This window comes from Scatophagus argus, chromosome 17 (genome assembly GCF_020382885.2).
Source record: "Scatophagus argus isolate fScaArg1 chromosome 17, fScaArg1.pri, whole genome shotgun sequence".
NCBI classification, from domain to species: Eukaryota; Metazoa; Chordata; class Actinopteri; family Scatophagidae; genus Scatophagus; species Scatophagus argus.
Genome location: NC_058509.1, coordinates 8634802 through 8655902, shown reverse-complemented (window position 1 = coordinate 8655902; position 21101 = coordinate 8634802). Strand labels below are relative to the sequence as shown.

The 21101-nt window shown below is 42.0% G+C and overlaps 1 protein-coding gene across 4 annotated transcripts in view; it reads right to left on the bottom strand.

The window, feature by feature from the left end:
- trps1 (trichorhinophalangeal syndrome I) overlaps positions 1-21101 on the bottom strand; it is a 110460-nt gene that overhangs the window by 32065 nt on the left and 57294 nt on the right. For all 4 annotated transcript variants that reach the window (XM_046416959.1, XM_046416958.1, XM_046416962.1 and 1 more), the window contains exon 9: positions 16883-17711. In XM_046416959.1, coding sequence (XP_046272915.1) covers positions 16883-17711 — 829 coding nt within the window. The remainder of the gene's footprint in view (positions 1-16882; positions 17712-21101) is intronic.

Genomic DNA, 21101 nt, shown 5'->3' with positions numbered 1-21101 from the left:
AGATTAAAGGTTGATTATCTTGTTGGCTGTAGAGCTGCAGCAATGACTATGATTAATTTATCACCTGACGTAAACTGACAACTGTTTGGATAATCAATAAATTGTGTAAGTACATTTTCAAGAAAAAATTCCAACATGTGGTGGTTGTTCATCACAGTAATGGATATTATTTTGGGGGTTTTGGACTATTGGTTGGACAAAACAAGACATTTACTTGCATGATTCTTCCATTTTCTGGGCTGCGTCCACGTGACTGGATTCACTTATTGTACGTCACTTTGGACGCAAGCATCAGCTAAATAACCGTACGATGAGATAAAGACGTTACACACTGGGGTTTAGAAAGTTGTGGTGGGCATTTTTCAGCAGACAGCAACAACTTTTCTAATGTTTTATTGACCAGATGATTCATTTTGCAAATGATCTGCAGGTTGATGGATGATAATAATAATAATAATAATAATAATAATAATAATCATTGCCTTCAGCCCTAGTTGTCTGGCAAATTGAAAATGTCACCTTGGGCTGTGGGAGATGTATGTTTTTTGGTGACCAAACCAATAAATGATCAATTAAAAAAACCAGTTAGCTACAGATAACATGACAATGACACGCAGAAATGTCAGCTTTATGTATCTAATCTCACTGAAAGTTAGAAAGAACTCACAGGAACAGCAAAAGAAATGTGGAAAAAAAAACAAAAACAGCTGTAATTAATGGCATTATTACAGAAGCACTGACGCGGAGAAAGATACTTGTAGCAAGGAGAGGATGGAGGAAGAAAAAGGGAAGGACAGCAGAAAGAGATGCAGATATGCTTGTATCTGACACAGATGAAGTGAGAGAGAGACACAAACAAAAGAGGACGAGAGGGAGAGAGACATCAACAAACTGAAGCTGTCCATCGTCTACTGTGCTGATGTGTGGCATTACATCTGACTTTGTCTCCTTCGCTTCCCTTTTCTCTCCCTCCTTATCAGTCTCTCTCCCTCGTTCCCATAGTAATCATTCAAAACTGATTGCTCTGATCCCTCTATTCTATTTGTCATTAAATACAAGACACAGACACACACACGTTACCATGCATGGACACACATACACACCAAGAGACAGAAACAAATGCCATTTAATCAAATCGTATAAATAAATAAAAGGTTTTTTATTTCCCATAAGTCCATCTGGTCGCCTGCTTCTCATCACACACACAGCCTTCATCTGCTGGTCAATAACGCTCACACACACACACACACACACACACACACACACACACTCTCCAACTCAGAGGCACGGATGACCACACACATTGGCCGGTGAATCTAAATGTAGATGAGTTCAGTCTGCTAGAACGACTGGCGGCAAGAAGAAACCTTTATCAAGCAAATCTATTTGTTTTCTGTTATTTCACTCACTGCGTTCAACCATCCTATCAATCGGTTTAACAAAATGCTATCGACGTGTGTTTCGTTTTAATTTCACAGTGCTCTGCAATTTAGTAAAAATGTGACCACAGTTCTGACCCAGTGCTTCAGTACAACACTACTGTCAGACTGCAGAGAATAAAAACAGAACTAAACTTAGGACGCCACATAAACAAAGGCCAAAAACAGATCACTTCATACGTTTATTTGCTGATTTTCTTTGATGGATTATACCTTTCAAGCAAGTAGCCGTCTTTGTGATTCCTTTGTTTTTTTTTTGTTTTTTTCTCGTTAGGAGCAAAATGGGATAATTTGATGTCTGATCCAAAACAGAGCAGAGAGAGTCGAGTACGTGAATGTGTAAGCACGTGTATGTTGAAGTCACCTGTATTTTCTTTTTTTAATTCTACCAGACTAAACCCATATCTGTGGCTAACCGAAAGCAGACACGGCATCAGTGCTGCCGTTCTTTCTCAGGACTGTTTCAAAGGCAACTTCTTACTCGTTTTGAGGGAACAGTTCCAGGTTGCCTTCGCACAAAACAAAATTCCCCCAGATCAGAAGAACTGTTAAGATCAAGAAAAATAGGTCGACCAATGGACTGAAAAAAAGAAACAAACAACAACAATTTTCAGAGGACGCAAGTTAACAACAAAGACATCCTGATCAGTGAAAGAACTGGACATCACTGAGTTGTTTGGGGACCTGGTGTACCAAAATAAGGTTGAGTTTCCTGATAACAGTTTTATAAGATGTTTAGAAAATTTCTAAAATCTGCCTCTGTAGAAATGAATGGGATATTTTACAGTTTTAGAATCTAATTATCAAAAACGCTGCTGTGAAAACGAAGAAGAAGGTGATGATAAATGTAAGCTTATGTATTTCAGCTGAGAAAATTAACAACTTTTGTGACCACTCAAGTATTCAAGTAGATTTCTGAGTGTACGAGGTGCAGCTGAGCGCACTATGAAGTTCCCGTTGGCGTCCACACATTTTTGAGTTTTCGTAACAGCAATGAAACAGTGAGCAAAGCAAGTTGTTTCTTTTGTTCACTGGGAGACATAATGATATCGTCAATCCAATAACGCAATGTCAACCAGTACAGCAAACTTTATTCATCGTAAACATAAACAATCCATCTTCAAAGTGATCGCTTGGATATTTGGGGTTTTTGTTTAATTATTGTGACTAGTGCCCTCTAGTGGACAACAGATGAAATTAGGACACCGTTTGAAAAAGAAAGCGTTTTGGTTTCTTTCTCGTGGTGAATACGCCGATGACACCTGCAAAAGGCTAATTCTGTCTGATACGTTGGCGTGGGACAGTTTTGATTGAGCTGATCAAAAAAGAACCACGAACAACTGATTTATCCTTCATCTTCAGAATTATTTTTCTGTGAAAATAATAAACATCACTGAAAGTTGTGTATTTGGAATCTGTCTTCATAGTGAGTCATAGTGAGTCTTCATATTCTGAAACGCTGGTCAAACATTTACTACACAAAAGCCAAAAGTGTCAGCTGTAATTAAAAAGAACTGCAAAAGGTTTCCTGTTAGTTCGAAACTTTGGATTTTTGGGTTAAGTGCAATTGGAATTTCAAAGCTTTGATTAAAACTAAAGGGAGAAATGGAGAAATTCTGTCATTCACCAAAATCTACACACACATACAAACTCACACACTCCTTCCTCCTACCCCCTCCTCTCTCTCTCTCCCTCCCTCTGAATGAATCGTTCCTTGTCTCTGAACTGATGGAGCGATAAAGTTGGTTTAAACAGCCGTAGACACACCGGCACACACTGGCGAGGCAGGAACATGTGTTTTACATCAAGAGCTCCCAGCTATACAAGAGCTAATGTTACCATCTGTGTGTGTGTGTGTGTGTGTGTGTGTGTGTGTCAGAACAGGAGTGCAACATGTCTCTGCAATCTCCTATCAGCTTCTAATCTCCATTCAAAGATAGAGAGAGAGAGGGAGAGAGGGGGGGAGAATAGGCACTCAGAGAGAGAAAGTGATAACCACTCAGTGGGGAGGAGGGGGCCCACAAAATTATCCCATATCTCTCCATCCTCCCATTATTCATTTGGTTTTGCAAGGCTCCTTTGCTTTTTTCCCTGCCTCAGGGAGAGAAGGGCAAAGCGAGCAGGAGCAGCCTACTTTGGTTTATGTGCATGCACGTGTGTGAGTGAGTGAGTGTGTGTGTGATTTAATTTTTATTGTCTGAATACTCTGGGAGTTGACGGTCTTCATTTTGGCTTCTTAGGTTACTTAGGAGGGCTGCGTTTTGCAGGCAGCAATGTCAACACTCATTCCTCACTTAGTGCTTGCTAGGGACTCAACAGTTATTATTTAGCTTGGAAAGGCCGGCTTGCTAAGTTTGTTTAGACCTTCCACAGTATTGTTGCTGTCCAATTTGCAACGCCGCTGCCTCTGTGATGTACATGTTTGTTTTATAGTTGTCTCTAAGAGCTGTCTGTCCAAGAAAAACAGCACGTGGATGCAAAAAAAAAAAAAAAAAGCATGCAGACATGGTAGTCCTGCGTCTCAGACCTTATCAGCTCATCAGCTTGTCATGCTAGTTTAGCTAAAAATGCTGATTGTCAGCTTGGGGAAAACACAGATATGGATCACAAATTTAATCTAATCTTTTGAGCGATAATTGCTGATATAATCATTTTTAAATTTCTGAGATAAAAACACAAACACAAAGGTGGTCAAAGTAGCCGAACATAAAACTCGAACGTTAAAGTTTTCAAATGGATCGAGAACTGCCTAAGAGTAGAGAATCAGTGAGTTTTTCTCGTGCATTTGGTCTCAAAACCAGATCGCTGTTTATTGCCCAGACCGGAGAATGTGATTTGGAGCTGATTATGGAGCAAAGCACAGTATGGGTTTCAACTTAAGTGCAGCGGGTGTAAAATTCTGCTGGGGCTTAATAATGTTTAAACAGATTGGAAGCACTAAAGAGGGGATTTGGGGAACTTTGTAAGAGAGATGCACATTCTCGTCCCTCATGTCCTCGAGTTCTGTGGTAGGTAATATGTTTTAGCAGAAGGCTAAAGCATAAGCTCAAACTGTTATGGTCTGTTGTGTTAAATTATATTGGAAAGCCTGTGGACAAAAGTCTAATAACAGTATTTGTGAAGCTACTGCAGGAGGTGTGCTGCACAAGAAGAGTCCAGGTTTCTGGGACTCGGTGTGGACACAGTCTGGAGAGACCTGCTCTGACCAGTGCCTGTATGGGACATGGACTCATGTCTACCTTTCACTGGACCAATAAATGTGGTGATCTCACATCGAATAAAAGTCAATCACAAGTTACAAGGAAGTGCTGCACTAAAAATGACACTTTTTGGCCTGTTCTCTCGCTAAGAAATTCAAAAACACTGAACAGAAACACACAGCTATAGATTTACAGACAGTCCAGAGAAACACAACACAGACTACAGTCCACACACACACACGCCCCAGACAGGGAGGGACAGGGTTAGCAATCTTCAGCTCAAGCACAGCATGGTAGATAGCAGGCTAACACAGCAGACAGGACACACGCTGATTTTGCAACGCAACCCATGATCATAAACATTTGTGACTTTGGGTACAATCTGAATGGAGTTGTGACTATTTTAACTCGTTTGTATGTTGCATTGCCACAAACACACCTCACACACCAGTACCCACTGGCTGTAGACTGTGTGTTAACTGCTTTTGTTTGTTTTATTTTGTGAACGGCAAGGCGTTAAAAAAGAAAAAGACTGCTAAGACAGGTCTGACCGAACGATTCTACTCAACGTGGAAAAGAATCCGCAGCTGAATTGGCTTCAACTATCATGCAGTAGTGTAAGGTCAGGAAAACTCCTCCACAAGACTTCAAGATTATGCATCACAACAGTATCCAGCTTTGGAGGCTCTGGAGGCAGATGTGAGTTACTGCTTACTGCAGAAACAGTGATTTTGAACACTGGCCAAGTCAGTGTGTGTGTGTGTGTGTGTGAGTGTGTGTATTTCTGTGTGCGTGTGTGTGTGCACTTTCAGACCTTATTAGGTTGTACTTGTGGTGATGCTTAACCCCACTCAGAGCTTGGCAGCTGCTCCCTTTTCTCTCTCTGTCTGCCTTTATTTCTCTTCACTTGTTCTCCCAGCGTCTTCTCTCTCATCTTCCTGTCTTTGTCGTCTCTCCCTGCTTTCTCTCTCTCTCTCTTTCTGACACTTACTCTTCTCTCTTTGGTGCTCTCTTTTCTCCCTCTCTTCTCTCTGTCTACTGCTCACTCTCTTGGTGGTCTTGAGGTAATGCAACACTTGTTTCATGGTTGTTCTGCAAATAGAGGGCTTTAAATAATGGTGATCTTTCACATATGTTCATCTGTTTGCAAGGTGTGCTTGTGTGTGTGTGTGTGTGTGTGCGTGTTTGCAAGTTTCATACATATTCATACGTATTGTGGTTGTATGTAGCATTTAACTGCGGTTAATTTCGAAGTCTGACTCACAACCGCAATGCAACTGCAATCAGCGATTAAATTACTTGTAAATAATCATTTCAATTTATTACGAGCTGTAGGTGAAGCTCCATGAGGGGAAAAGGCACTAGCAGCAAGTTATAATCATTTTACCTCATTGGAAGATCAAATAATAATTTATTATACAAATTAATTTTGGGGGGGGGTTTTGTAGACAGACTGACAGTCACTCGTTAGACAAACTTCAGAGGTGAGAATGTGATAGTGAAGCATCTTAAAGGTGTTGCTTCCTTCTTTTAAGTCAGTATATGGAGCTGTGTACAGATGTCGTGCCACTTGGTGAACTCGTGAAAGCAGCTGCTGAGATCTAAGTATACTGTAACAGAGCTAAATAAATACAATAATAATTTTAAAAAATCCAGGGCAGGACACATGACAATCACAGCGTCTGAAAACTGTCTGTGCGTACAACTTCAGCAAGTAAGGTAGGTTGAACTAGTGGGTTTAAAACTGAGGGGTGCTTAAAGCCCTTTGAGCAACTCCTATTTATTGTCATCGTAGTCCACAGGTCTCCCAGTAGCATCACACATTAAACCCGCGACTCTCAGGTCTGTGGCTCTGAGAGAGACAGTTGTTCTTAATCAGTGAGCTGTGTTAGATCAAAGGAATAACATAGATCCACTTTCACAGAGGATTTTCTCTCCAAAATGGGTTTGTTATCTCGCTAACCTGAACCCAAAATTCAGGAATAAACGTAGGACTGGAGGTGGATCCTATCAGACTTGGCTTAAGAAACAGAATATCCTGTTACAGTTGGAAAGATGGATCCCGGTCCCAACATTTCTGAGAAGAGAGCAGATAACAGTGTTGTAATTGTGTTGATTTGGTGCGAGTGACCACAGAAGGCCAGTTGCTATGTATTCCCCTGAAGAGACACAAACACAGACTACACACACTCTCCGAGAGAATGTGTGTGCGTGCTTGGCGTGATCTCCTTTAATGAGTTAGATTACATCGTTAGATGTTTATGCAGCAAAAACATAAAGACAGCTTGAAAACAAAATGCTCAAGGACATGTGAGAACCACAGTAGTTCAGAGTGACACACACACACACACACACACACAGGAGCATGCGTGCATACACCCATTGTCTGGCTGCACCTGGTCTATTAAAGAACAGGATAGATGGGACTAGGGGACCTGACTGTGTGAATGTTTGTGTCACTCTGTGTGTTTGTGTGTGTGTGTGTGTGTGTGTGTGTGTGCATCTGTACAACCTCAGAAGCCAAACATCTGCAGCAATGACGCACCTTCAAGTAACAGCACAGAGTAACTGTGAGCACACATCATGCTAACACCCATCCACAGATTATGAAATCATTAACCTGACATTTAACAGCACGTAGTGTTCTCTCACCTTTTGTCTCTCCCTTGCTGTATAATCCCCTCTCCATTCCTCTCTTAAAGAGAAACACCATTTTCAAAAGCATTTAAAATCCAGTTTAACTCGTGTGTGTGTGTGTGAGTCACATGCACACGCATAAACACGCACACGCAATAAAAACGTACGATTTTAATAAACTGAGACCATGAAGAGAATCTTGTACCTGTGAATCAGTGTGTCTGCTGAGTGTTTTAAGTACTGCATCAACAATGCACCGTCCTAAATCAGTAGTGCCATCTGAGACCAACTCAGAAGAAACGGTGCTGAGGGCTGCACTTCACATTAAGCAAAACACAATTATTAAATGGCTGCGCAATCTGATATGGAGTGAGATTAAGGAGGCTCACGTGGCTTTATGTCGGGTATTTTTGTTCCATCAGAGTCACTAATTTTCACAAAAGTCTCTGCACATCCGTCACAGTTTCCACAGAGCTATGAACTGTGTTGTCAGTTCTGTACGTACTGTTTCAATGGTGGAAAGCACCAAATTCCTGTCCGAATCAGAGTCTCATCTGTGTCATATGTGTTGAAGTTAAGTTTGCACCTTTAGATGCACTGGAGAGGCAGTGGATCCCAAAATGCAACTTGAGAAATCTCAGCCTCTCTATGGCTCTCATCAAAACTTCTTAGCTGCAAAGACAGAGCAAAAACAAGGCTCTTACAGTACAACCCAGCTGTAATGTCTTCAGCTTTGGCTCTATCCACTGAGCTACACAGGACCACAGGAACACAATACGAGTCGATATGTGCTCCGGGAGCAAACAAGTCTTGAACAGTTGAAGCTGTGCTGAGCTGTGTCGGGCCCCGGTTGTGCTGCAGAGCCGATACAGGGAGAGAACAAAAGCGGAATGGTCTTAAGGGAAACTGGGTATACAAGATGCATCATGCCAGTGGAGCAGAATTCATGAAAACACACACACACACACACACACACACACACACACTGGTGGAGAATTCCTAATGAGTGAAGACCTCACAGGGGACATGAGGGGAGGACCGGCAGAGAGAGAGAGAGAGAGGGGGGAAGGAGGTAAGGGAGAGACAGGAGAAGGAAAAGAGAGAGAAAAGTGATATATCCTTCTCAAGCTTTCACCCCATATCAAGTATGCATGGCAGCGTGAGTGTGTGTGAGTAAATTTTAAGTTTGAGAGTGGATGTGCGTTTTTACTGAGAGCAGTGAAAGGCAAAAATCTCCGCTCTACATTCCATTCACACACGCATCCGTGTGCATGCCTGCACGCGCACACACACACACACACACACACACACACACACACACACACAGATGGCACATACACGTAGCCAGAGCCATATTGCTAGCTTGCCAAGAGGGCCTTGGATCACCAAGGTTGCCATGGCATTGCTCATTCACACACGCACTCGCACACACACACACACTTTATATTTTCATGTCCTACGGGGACATTACACAGACTTACATTCATTTCCTGGAGACTTTAACCATAACCATAACCATTACTTGCCAACCCTTATCTTAACCTAACCCAACCCTAAACCCCCAAAATGTAATCATTTACATCATGGGGACTTTGATTTTGTCCCCATAGGGAAGGTGAGTCTCCAAGTGTAACTGTATAAACTGATTTTGTCCCCACAAGGTAAAAAAAAAAAGACATGCGCACACACACTTTCTGTCTTTCTCTCTCTCTCTCTTTGACTCTCTCTCTCTCACTCACATAAAGCAAGGTGTGTCTAGATGTCCTAACGCGAGTGGATTAAAGTGTCAAAATGACTGGTTGAACCTGAGTGTGTGCGTGCATATACTGCATGTGTCTGTGTGTGCATGTGTGAGCACGAATGTGTGTGTGTGTGCCTATGTGATGTGAATGTGAATACAGGTACTGCACTTTTAGATTCTTTACCACATCCACTTTCTCATTGCAGTCAGGGAGGTGTGCTGCTGTGATGATGATTCCCATCTTCCACACTGAAACTTCGCCAGAATGCAAGACACACTGAAGATGTAAGATGTGTCACAAGGGAGGAGAGATGGCAGCAAGTAAAATGTGGGCGGGAGCGCAGATTGGATTATGTGGGCCTCTTATCACTCATTGTTTTGCTGTTGTGGTTTGGCAGGTGATCTGCACTGCACCTCTTTAGACGTTTCCAAGCTTTTTGTTTTCTGCCTTGCATGACTTGACAGTTCACAGCTGTGCTTTAGCGCCTCCTCACTGGCCGTAATGCTACAACACACGAGATCATTCCACTGAAATGCAAGTTCAAAAGCGTTTCTCTAAAGCGGCACGTATCTGCGAGCAAGGTCTAATGCACAGAAAAGAATGCACTTTAAGGACAAAAAAAGGAGATAAAAGTAGAAGAAAAGAAAGTCTTTCGACTGATGTGTTTAACAAATGTACATTGTTCTTCATTACATTTTACATTATTGTAGTCATCTGTCAATCTACTTTCAGTCGCTAGCTGGAAGCAGTTTCACATTAACTATTCACCATCATTTTCTCCACTCGCCCTCTTTTCCCTCATTTGTCAAATTACATCACTATTACTAAGGCAAAAGGCCTGATTGTGTGAAAGAACCTCAGATTAAAAGAAAAGATGAGGGCGGGAAAGGAGAGACGAGCCAGGAGATGGAGAAGCGGGGACGGCATGTAGGGTTTTCAAATTAGCTATTGGTCAAGGGTCAGATGGACATTTAATCTAACCAATCAGCTTCCTAATTACACAAGTGCTGCCAGAATGGTGCACCCAATGCATTTCTGTGTGTGTGTGTAGCTGGCTGGTGTTGCGTGTAGAGGCCTTGTTGTAGCAAAATGATCATCTGGCCTCAATATTGGTTCCATGTGTGAACACACATATGCTCGTCTGCATGCATGCACGCACATAGACGTGCACGTGGGCACACATTATCTAGCCACCTTACACACACACGCACACACAAAGAGCAACACACATTGTATGCGCAAGGCAAGAAAGAAAAACACTGAGCAACAGAAAAAGAACATGTGTGCATGCATATACATATATATATGGACACACACACACTTCCGGTAGTTTTTGTGTGTGTGTGCGTGTAAGCTGAATGTAAAAGTAATTGATGTAAACGTCTAAATTACAGCTAGGAGCTAAAATAACCACTGTGTTTTACCGTTGCCATGTCGACATGATGAAAAACACCTGGCTGGTTCACTGGCGAGGAGGGCGGAATATGTGTGTCATGGGCGCCCAACTGAACCAATGAAAAGCCTCGTGTGCGTAAGCGACGTGTGTCTGAACCAATGAAACTCTCACTGGAAAGGGAAGACACCCGAACAGACAGCACGTTAGGCTCAAGTCAAATGTTGCATGGTTTGTAAAATCCATGCCAGATCCAGATTCTTGTAAAATCATACTTAATCTTAAGACTGGTGCAACAATATTTAAAGAGCAACTAAACCCTTAAACCACTTTCTTTAGCTGAAAATCAATTTAAATGGATATTTATTAGCGTCACTGATCGACGCAGGTCCCAATCTTGACATTTAGTGCAAACTATTTGAATTTTACATTTTGTGTGATAGATATGCATAGTGACTGCCCTCTACAGGTTGAAACCCGGCTATTGCAACCAAATTCTGTGAGTGGCTGATCTGGAGGCATGTGACGTTTTGGAGGGAGCCTACGTCAGCCTGTATAAACGCCACCTGATTGCACAGCCCCCACAGACACATTTTTTAGGATAATTCACAGGGTGCCAGTAAAGATTAGACAATCACAAGAAAGTGTCTTTTAATGCTCCACTGGTCCCAGAAAGAGTAAATCCTTGTCTCGCCACCTCCCTTCTTCAACTGCAGGGTCAGGTACCCAGCAGCAGCAGCAGCGCTGGAGTAAACAGGGATTCACTGTCTTGCTCAAGGACACTTCAGCAGGGTGGAGACATGTCAGGCAGAGGGGACTGAGACTGAGTCTAGCTGAGGGAATCTGACTAATCACTACACCACCCTGCTGCCAAAAAGTAACCCCTCCCCCCAAAAAAAATCCACACTGCCATTTTCATAGGGCTTTTAAAGTCAGTTTAGTATACGTTTGTATGACTGATGACTGACTTTACATTTTCAGAAGTGGTGTGATGTGGTAAAAAGTCATGTTTCCCAATCCCAAGTTCAGAGGGAACATTTGACTTTTTAGGGTTTTTTTTTCCCAACCCAAGCTGGAATCAGTCAATCAGAGGACTGAAAGCACACTTGAAAGGCGGATTAGCATCCAAAACTGAGCCAAGACAGAGTCAGGCAAATACGCCTCTTCTTGATTAGCGTGAGCCAAAAATGCCAACATCTCACCTTCCCACTCTGCATGCTGTCAGCTGTAATGTGTGTGTGTGCACATGTGTATGTGTGTGTCATCTGTGGAATACCCCAAAAATGGGTCTAAATGTGGTTAAAATGGTGTAATTTGTTTTTTAAGCCAAATGCAATAATCTTAGCAGACAATAAGGCTGCTGTGGACTGTCACACAGAGCAAAGCCACACACAGGTCAAAACTGTGACACTCCCAGCAAAGCAGTCACACACACACACACACATCCAGCAATATTTCCATAGACACACAGACAGCCAAACACACACAGGTCAAAATTACAGCAAACAGGTTGTCTGATTATGTTTCTGCTACACTAAACAGCCTGGATTTTATACATCTCTCTCTCTCTCACACACACACACAGACAGACACACACACACACGCACACACATTCTTTTTTTTCTTTCCAGCATGGCTGTGTTTATTTGAGTCTGTGTCCTGATGGGAAATGTGACTGCTACACAAATAAACTGAACAGCCAAGAACGGACAACTCTGTCCATGTGTAAGTGTGTTTCTGTGTGTGCGTGTAAGAGTGTGTGTGGTGGGGGGGGGGGGCAATTTGGTGAATATCAGGACGTCTTCCCTTTTTCCGACACACACGCTCACTCTCCCTCTCACACACAGTGACACTTAAAGGCACACACACGCACAGACCTTTAGTTGAATTTGAACGCAACCTTCGTTGCAGCAGGGCTTTAGCAGAACACCCTCGTGTTTATAACAATGTTTGGAGCCACCTTTAACAGGACTGTAATGATGTTTAGTTGTTGCTGGAGCAGCAGCTGTTCGTAGCTGGTACTGAAGGACCCAGCGGCACATACAGCTCACTGGCACGTTGGCTGCACTGTTGCCCAAAGCCACGGCAGCAAATGAAGAAATGAATCAACCAAGGCCTCTCAATCATCACTCAATACCAGATACTCAATTGTGTACCGTCAGCAAAAAAAATAAACTTGTGACAGCTCTCTGACACTTTGTAAGTTACAATGCATCGGACATCATTTTGTGCAGGGCTTTGTTAGTTGTTCCTTGACTTGACAATGGTCTCTCTGATAATATCAGATGATCCATAAGGTCCACAAGTCTGATCTTCCCCAAAGTTTATCAGCTCTTTTGTCCGTTTGAATCACTTTTTCAGCCTTGGAAACAAATCTTTGTTCACTACATTTCATTTTTTTTGGAGCACTTTTCAAGGGATCTGACATCAATAACTACAACGGAACATGCTTACAAAAGAAACTGTTAAAATAAACCACAATTATACATAACAAGCAATTTGAAGTGCTTGGTTTTATGAGTTTAGACTGAGAGTGCAAGGGGCCAGGAAATAGAAAGACAACATTCAGATAACACAGCAGATCGAATAGCAGTTAACGAACACAATTTGTAAGTTGAATCACTTCAGCTTTTTTTTTCCTTTGTTGCCTTTAAAAAAGCATCAAGCACACACACACACACACACAGACTTGTGCATAAGCTCCATAATTTCCTGCAGCGGATATAAAGTGATGTTAAATTATCAGCACGGAAAATAAGTTCAATTCATGCTTTAATTTCCTTACAAAACGCACACACACACACACTCTTACACAACCACGCACAGACAGAATGCAAATGCAGACACATTGCGTATAATTGAGTACACAAACAGTGGAGAGCACACACAGTTTCACATGTACCCCCGACACGAATGAATCTACACCAGGAAAGAGGGAAGGAGGGCAATAGAAAGCAAAGTAATGAGAGCTTTATGGAAATACGTCTGTGTGTGTATGTGTGTGTGTGTGTGTGTGTGTGTATGTGTGCATGTGTGTGTGTCTTTTAAACATAATTAGCTCCATCGGGCAGAAATGTAAACGAGAGAAACTTTAATGAAACTCTTCTCTGATCTGCTGAAAGCACACATTCCCGTTTATCTCTCTCAGTCGTCTCTCTATTTTCTCCGACTGTCTCTTGACTCAAATGGAATTGAATGTCACGCATAGGACTTTTAAAACCCCTAAGGCTCACATTTCAGTATTGCATTATGACCACATGAGATGAACACAATTATATTGTGTTTGTAAGGTCACATTCACAATTTCTTCCTCTCCCTGCTCGTGTCCATTTATCTTCTCTCTGCTGTCCTTGAGGAGGAATTCCCTTTGAAAACACAGCCTGGAATTTATTAGATGGTCTAAATCTTGGGTCGATTCGCATACGTATGGGCATATTCACATGTGTTCACATATGTTTGGCTCCGAGTTGGACCTTTCTCAGCCCTACTTAACTCGAAAAACCACCATTACTCAAAGTCTGTCTCATTCCATTTATAAACTGAAACATCAACTGAGCTTTTACTTTAATTTCACCTCAAAACCTCATACGATTTCTATCCTTGCCTCATGCAGTCAGTCAAAACGTCAGAAAATAAAATTTCAGACTGTGAAAATGTCTTCAATGTAATAAATCACTATAAAAACAAAGCCAATAGCGGGGCAATGTCTCAACACTGTGCAGCAATTATAGATCAGGCCTTTCAAGAGAAAATATTCTTTCTTCTTTACAAAGCAAAACGCCTCCCATATCAGAATAGTAAGACCTCAGAGTGTGTGTGTGTGTGTGCGAGTGTGTGTGTATGGGTGTCAATGTTCACACACACCTGAAAGCTTTTGTGTTTGCGTGTGAGTTGTGTATCGATTCCTGTGAATCAGGTGAGTTGTCCTTTGAGGAAAACAAGGGAAGTAAAAGAAAAAGAGTGAAAAGAAAAGGAGAAGAGGGACAGATCGATGCAGTGGAGAACACAAAGAACAAGTGAGGACGAGGGAAACACACACAGGAGCGCAGAGTTGCAAACACACACACACACACACACACGTGTTTCGGTGAAATGCGTCTTTGGCTATTTGTTTCTGCTTTTGTCTCTTTCTAATACTCTGCTTCCTCCCTGCATCCTTCCATCAGAGCTCCTCTTCCGTCAACCCTCCCTTCATCCCCTCATTCTTCTCTCTCACTTGCCATTTACAAAGAGTCCATTTGTATTTTGGGCGGATTCACCTTTTGTAATTCAGACTGTGCCCTATTGTATCAAAGGCCGCATTTAAATTGGACTAAACGTTTGCGCGCGTGCGAGCCCTCAAGTGTGTGTGTGTGTGTGTGTGTGTGACTGTATGTGTGAGTTATTTCAGATGATCCTTTGCATTAGTGCCCCTCCCTTACCCTGCCCAGTGATGAGTCAACCACAGCTTGTGTGTGTGTGTGTGTGTGTTGGACGTGTCAGTGCATGCCATGGAAAATGAGAATAAATATTGTGTAGTGAGAGGAGGGAGAAAGATAGCAGCAAAGGCCATATCTTATGAAGCTATTAAAGTAATAAGTCATGTTCAGTTTCTCCTCTAATAAATTGTTAAATTGTTTGTCTCTTCCCTCTCTCTCCCTCCTTCCCACTTTCCAACACTGACTCTTTCCTTTCTGTTTTTTTCTCTTTTATAGCCTTCGGGCTCTGATATACAATGCCTTACATACAATGAAACATGGAAAGTATAATTTGGTTTTCAACCTTTACTGACCCACTGATGGTCAGCTGGATGTTGTTTACACTGACAGAACTCTACTTTTAACTTTAGTGGAGATCTTAAGTTTCAAAAAACAAAAAAACACAAAATATTTCCATCTGATTTGAGGGGAGTGTGAAAATCTCATTTTACTGAACAGTGCATCCATTTAAACCTAGACAGACGTTTTCCCTCAGGGTATTAATTATAGTAATGGTATCATTATCTGTATTTACAGAGCACTTTTCAAAATCCTTAGACAAAGTGTTTCACAATGGCAGCAAAATTAAAGAACTAATAAGTATAATATTTAATTCATGAGGTTTTCAAAGAACCTTGATTTCCTTCCAGGAGTTAGATGAGCAGATCCATGTCAGTCTCAAGTCTTTGTGGAGGTGCAGTCACGTCTTTGTTAGCTTAGCCTAGCATAAAGACTGGAAGCAGCTGGAAACAGCTAACCTGGTTCTGTCCAAAGTGAATTAAAAAAAATGTCTGCAAAGTTCGTTTGTTATGTCCATACACAAACAGAAATGTAAAAATTACAGTCTGTGATTTTAGAGGGAGTTAAATGTTGGTTACTATTTCTTCTTTAAGGCAAACAAAGTGGAAAATTGCATGTTAAGGGGTTAACTTTTTTTTTGCTGCACTTTTATCTTCATCTGACTCTCCCTATCTTCCTCTCAGTTTTTCTTCCCTTTCTCTCATGCATGTACTCTCGCTCTCACAGACACACACTGCCCCACCCATGATAATGAGCAAACCTCTTGCTGCCCCACCCGGCCCAGTCTGCCAAGTTACTGCCACCTCAAACACAGACACACACACACACACACACTCAACAGACAACAGACCAAACCACAACTTGTACAAAGAAGCCATACACTCACAACTCACACAATTATACATGCATACACACACCACAAACATAGGTCTCACACTCAATAATACCACTAACATAGACCCATGTTAGTGCCCTGACACTACACAGACACACACAGACACACACACACAGACACACACACGCCCACAGTTCAGTCTATTCTGATCTAATGTTCTAATGTGATCACAGTCAATAAGCTCTGCGGCGATGGCAAACCACAGTCTGTTCCTGCCAGTCCATGACATCACTGTGAAGTGAAAAGCGTTGTGGGCCACAAAGTGGGATGACGGAGCTGACTGACAGGTGGTAGCCATGGAAACTGTCAGTTTGCCTCCCCGTTGCCCTGGCAACAGGCAAGTTTCTCAGTGTTGTGAGTTAAAATTTAATTTAAAAAAAAAAAAGATGGATTCAACTTATGGGAAAGGAAATTATGTCATGGAAGGACACACACACACACACACACACACACTATGGACTCACACAAGTGCACATTTTCAGCCAAAACCCATCTGCATAAGTACTCTACATATGAAGGAAGAATTATAGATTCCATTGTAACTGCTCTCTGCATGAGGTCTAATCCTCACATCTGGTTCAAAGCAAAGGAAGATGAAGGCATATTAATACAAGCACTTTGACAACTAATGCTCCCAGCAGGTACGATCTGCTTATAGCGACCTGCGAGAAAGGTCTTCTTTCAAAGATTCAAGCTGAAAACAGGGTGCAAGTGAGGTAAAGAAGAAAGGTCAGGCTAATTGAGAGAATAAGGTGAATGTGCGACAGAGAAAACTGAAGAATGACAGAAGGACGAGCATGTCCACATGTTACATCTTACCCGTAGGAGGGACTGGGACTCCTCTTTAGCGGCTCCTCCTTTCGTCTCCTGTCCTCCTCCACCTCCACTCCCTCCTCCTCCTCCTCCTCCACCTCCTACTCCTGTGTATTGCTGAGGAGCCATCTGGACCTGTTTCTCCCCTCCACCTCCACCTGCAGCAGCTCCTCCTGGCCTCCCTCCTCCATACAACTTGGCATCTCCCAAAAACGACTTGGTATCTCCCACAAAGGACTTTGTGTCTCCCAGGTAAACCATGCTCGGTGAAGCCACGCCTCTTTTCTGCTGCGAGGCCTCATGATTGGCTGAAACAAAAGACAATGAGAGGGGGGAGGAGAAAAGAGAAGGGCTCCCACCTCCCGTACCTCTTTCTACTCCTCTGTCGGGGCCCATTCGCTCCTTGGGCACCCAGAGTAAACCGTGGGCCTGCTCACTTCCTCCTCTTTCTCCTAGTCCTCTTGTCTCCCCAAGCACCCAGCCTTTCTCTCTTTCTTTCTCCTCACCTCCCTCACTTTTTACCACCCCTCCTGCCTCTTCTCTGCCTCCTTCTGCCAGCCGTCCCTCAGGCGGTGCAAGAGAGTAGAGGAGGCGAAGATCCCCCTTGCTTTCTTCTTTAATGGCTAAGGTAGAGGGAGCTGAACAGCCATTGGCTGAGAGGGTTAACGATGGTGTCAGTGAGGCCGTCAGTGAGGTGGGTAAGGAGGTCGTTGTCAATGAGCTTAATGAGGGAGAGGATTCATGACAGTGGGCCGAGTTGAAATGGTCAAGAAGGGCCGACGAATCAGGAGCTGTGAAGTCGCAGTGTCGACAGCGGCAACATGCATGGACACGCCTGCAGACGGAGAAAAAAAAAAATCAGCGTGTGAATTATGTACACATGAAAAACTCAAATTAGAATAAATAACATGTTGTATTCAATGTAAGTACTGAGTAAGGAGTACAAATGTACTTTCATGTCGAAAATAAGGAGTGGTGAGCTCAACCACAGAATAATATGGCAGTTTAACATTAGAATTAAAACTTAAGGTTTGTTTTCATTATCAGAGTAAATTCAAATTCTATTAACTTAAAAACGTAAAAATGAAGAATTTGTAATAGTTTTAACTGTTTAACATTTTTTTACTGAATAAAACCCACCCCCTGAACTGACTGAACATAAAGTGCATTTGTCCCCGTTTGATTTCCCCCAAGCACTCAGGTAGAGTTTCACTGAGCCTGTGGCCAAAAAGTGACTCAGTGTTCCACTAAATCAAAAAGGATTAGGACAAAACTGTGAGAGATGTAAATGAATGTGAATGACGTGAAATGAATCACCCGTAAACAAGCCACCTTCATTTCCTGTTGGCAAGGCCCTGGATGACCAGCAATGTATACACAAAACACAACATCTTGGTTTTTCCTGGCTCAGAAAACCGTTTGGGTGCTTCTTGTGCGGGCCAACGAGCAAAATCAATCGACCATCGAGACCAAGAACTTGCACTCCTGTTTGCAGCAGCTGTTGGTGGGCCCACTATGTGCAGCTGCTTTATATTTACGTAACTAGCAGCTATCAAAATATACATAAAAGAATATATAAATATGAGTCATGCTGAAAACAAATAACAGGATTGTAATTCAGTGTCCTTCCTAAATATTAAAAAAAGACAAGAAAAAGAAATGATAACACAGGTTGGCTCTTTCACTATTTGGAAAACAAGTCAGGTGTATAAATCTGACTCAAAAGGGGATGGACATTTTTCTACTTATTTCACTAACATCTCATCCTAAAGCAGCACTTTGCTGTCGCTTGGGTTGATTTTCCCCCCCAGCACCTTCTCATCGCTGCCACACCACATCGCCACCATTTCATTAATCTAAAAACCGGTGAAGAGTCATGTTTCTGTTCCCAACATCTTTGTGGATTCTGCCCAAACTATTTTAAACACAAGGGGAAAAAACAAAACAAAACGTTCAAGTACACAAGGACGCATCCACAAATTTAACTTTTAAGAACATATACATTCTCTTCTCTATATTATTAGCCATTTATCTGACTTGTTTTCCGCATGACTGACAGGGACAGGGAATGAAATGGTGACAAAAGTATAATAAAACAAGCATATTTAAAAACAAATGCAGTGCAGATGAGTGTCTCTTCTGTCTCCCTCACCTGCTCTCTATATCTCTTTGTATGTACACTATCTAAACAAAAGTATTGGGACAGAAATCTTTATCATTAAATTCAGGTATAGGGCTGTTTTTCAGGGGTTGGGCTTCTTACTTCCAGTGAAGGGAAATCTTAATGCTTCAGCACACAAGATATTTTGGACAATGCTATGCTTCCAACTTTGTAGCAACAGCTTGGGGAAGGCCCTTTTCTATTCCAGCATGACTGTGCTCCAGTGCACAAAGCAAAGTCCATGAAGACATGGCTGGATGAGTTTTTTGTGGAAGAACTTGACTGGCCCACACAGAGTCCTGACCTCAACCCCATCCAACACCTTTGAGATGAACTGGAACGGAGATTGCAAACTGGGCCTTTCTGTCCAACATCAGTGTTTGACCTCACAAATAACTGCAAAACCTGTCTATGCATTTGGGATGCAATGTCCTTTAAGTCCCTGTTGTTGTCCCAATACTTTTGTCTATATGGTGCATTATCTGTTTTGTCAATCTATTGCCTTTTGTCAACTGACTGAAGAAAATAAATGTCCTGGGTAATGAAAGATTCAAGTTGAGGCTTTAAACACCTTCCAGAGTAGATCCAAATTGCAAATATGTGTGTGAGTAAAGTACACATTGTACCTTGTTGGAGTTAAATGTCTCCAGATGCTGAACAAACACACAGTAGCCTCACTGTTTGTCATTCCCATACACACCACATATGCATGCACACACAGACATGGAGCACTTTGATTTGCTTGTATTGAAGCATAAAAACATATTGAAGCAGTACTGCAGCACTGATTTCCAGAGCTGTCCTTCAATGCTTCTTGGTAAACTAAAAATGCATTTGTGAGATTTTTTCCCCACTAAGTGTAGACATTTCTTTGAGAATTGTAAGCTGGTATCAGCTACTTAAGTAGGAGGAGTTCACTGGGAAGTTCGCTGTGTAATTTTTCCCTTGGGGGCATTTCTTTGTAAAGCAACATGGAGAAATCTGGACCAAAAAAACACAACTAATCAAACTGAGAAGAATGACCCAAACAAATTCTGTTACTGTTATCTACATAAAAATGTTTCATAATGAACAGGGCAAAGCAAAAAGTCTTACTTGATATCTTTGATAGCAAGTGCGAAGTCAAGATTTTAAGCAGTAGTAATGCCTGTCACTAGTTAGTTCTCTCAAAATGTCTCTTTTTGCAGCAACAGACGACATAGTCTGGGGAAACGCACATTTAGCTTGTTAACATAGCGCTCTGCAACTTCACATTCAGTTCGCTTCCCCCATGTGGATGAGAGTCTTTTAATCTGCAAAGGGTCCCGAGAAAGCCAATTTAAATGCATTTTGTATGTGAGCAAAGAGGCTGCTCACCCCACACATTTGGGCCTGCATCTTACGTTAAGAGTCTAATGAGTCTTACCCCAAAAATCTCTAACAAATCTCGACCAGATACCATGTCCGCTCTGGGGTCAACACACACCTGCACGCAACTCGTTAACACACACACACACATGCAAACACAATCATACTTAACAAGTGTTAATAATTATAGTTGTGGTAGTATTTCCACAACACTAAAATGTCTGCGCATATATATATATATATAGATAGATAGATAGATAGATAGATAGATAGATAGATAGATACATATCTATATATCAATAGATGTATATGCATCTGATTTTGAAGCCTTTAGAGCATATTGCATTACAATTACATTACAGGACTTCAGTGAGGGTATTCAGGTGTAAAAGTTATGGGAGTTAAGGGAGATCGATTTGGTTTGTTTCAGCTGATAACAGACACACACACACACACACACACACACACACACAGTCATTTGTTCTGAGCATCCTATAATTAAATCCTGGATTTTGTTTTCTAAAACTTGGCCTTGGAATCCTTTTAGGCTTGGCTGATTTTACTGGTGGTGTTAAACTTTGTAGCTTTATTTCAGTTTTATTTGATTTGAGGTCCCACATTCAGAGCTTAGATTTTCTTAAGGACGTGAGTGGACTGTCAAATAACCTCTGCACTCTCTTTCACCCTCTCTCCCCCACTCTTTCCTTTTTGCCTTTC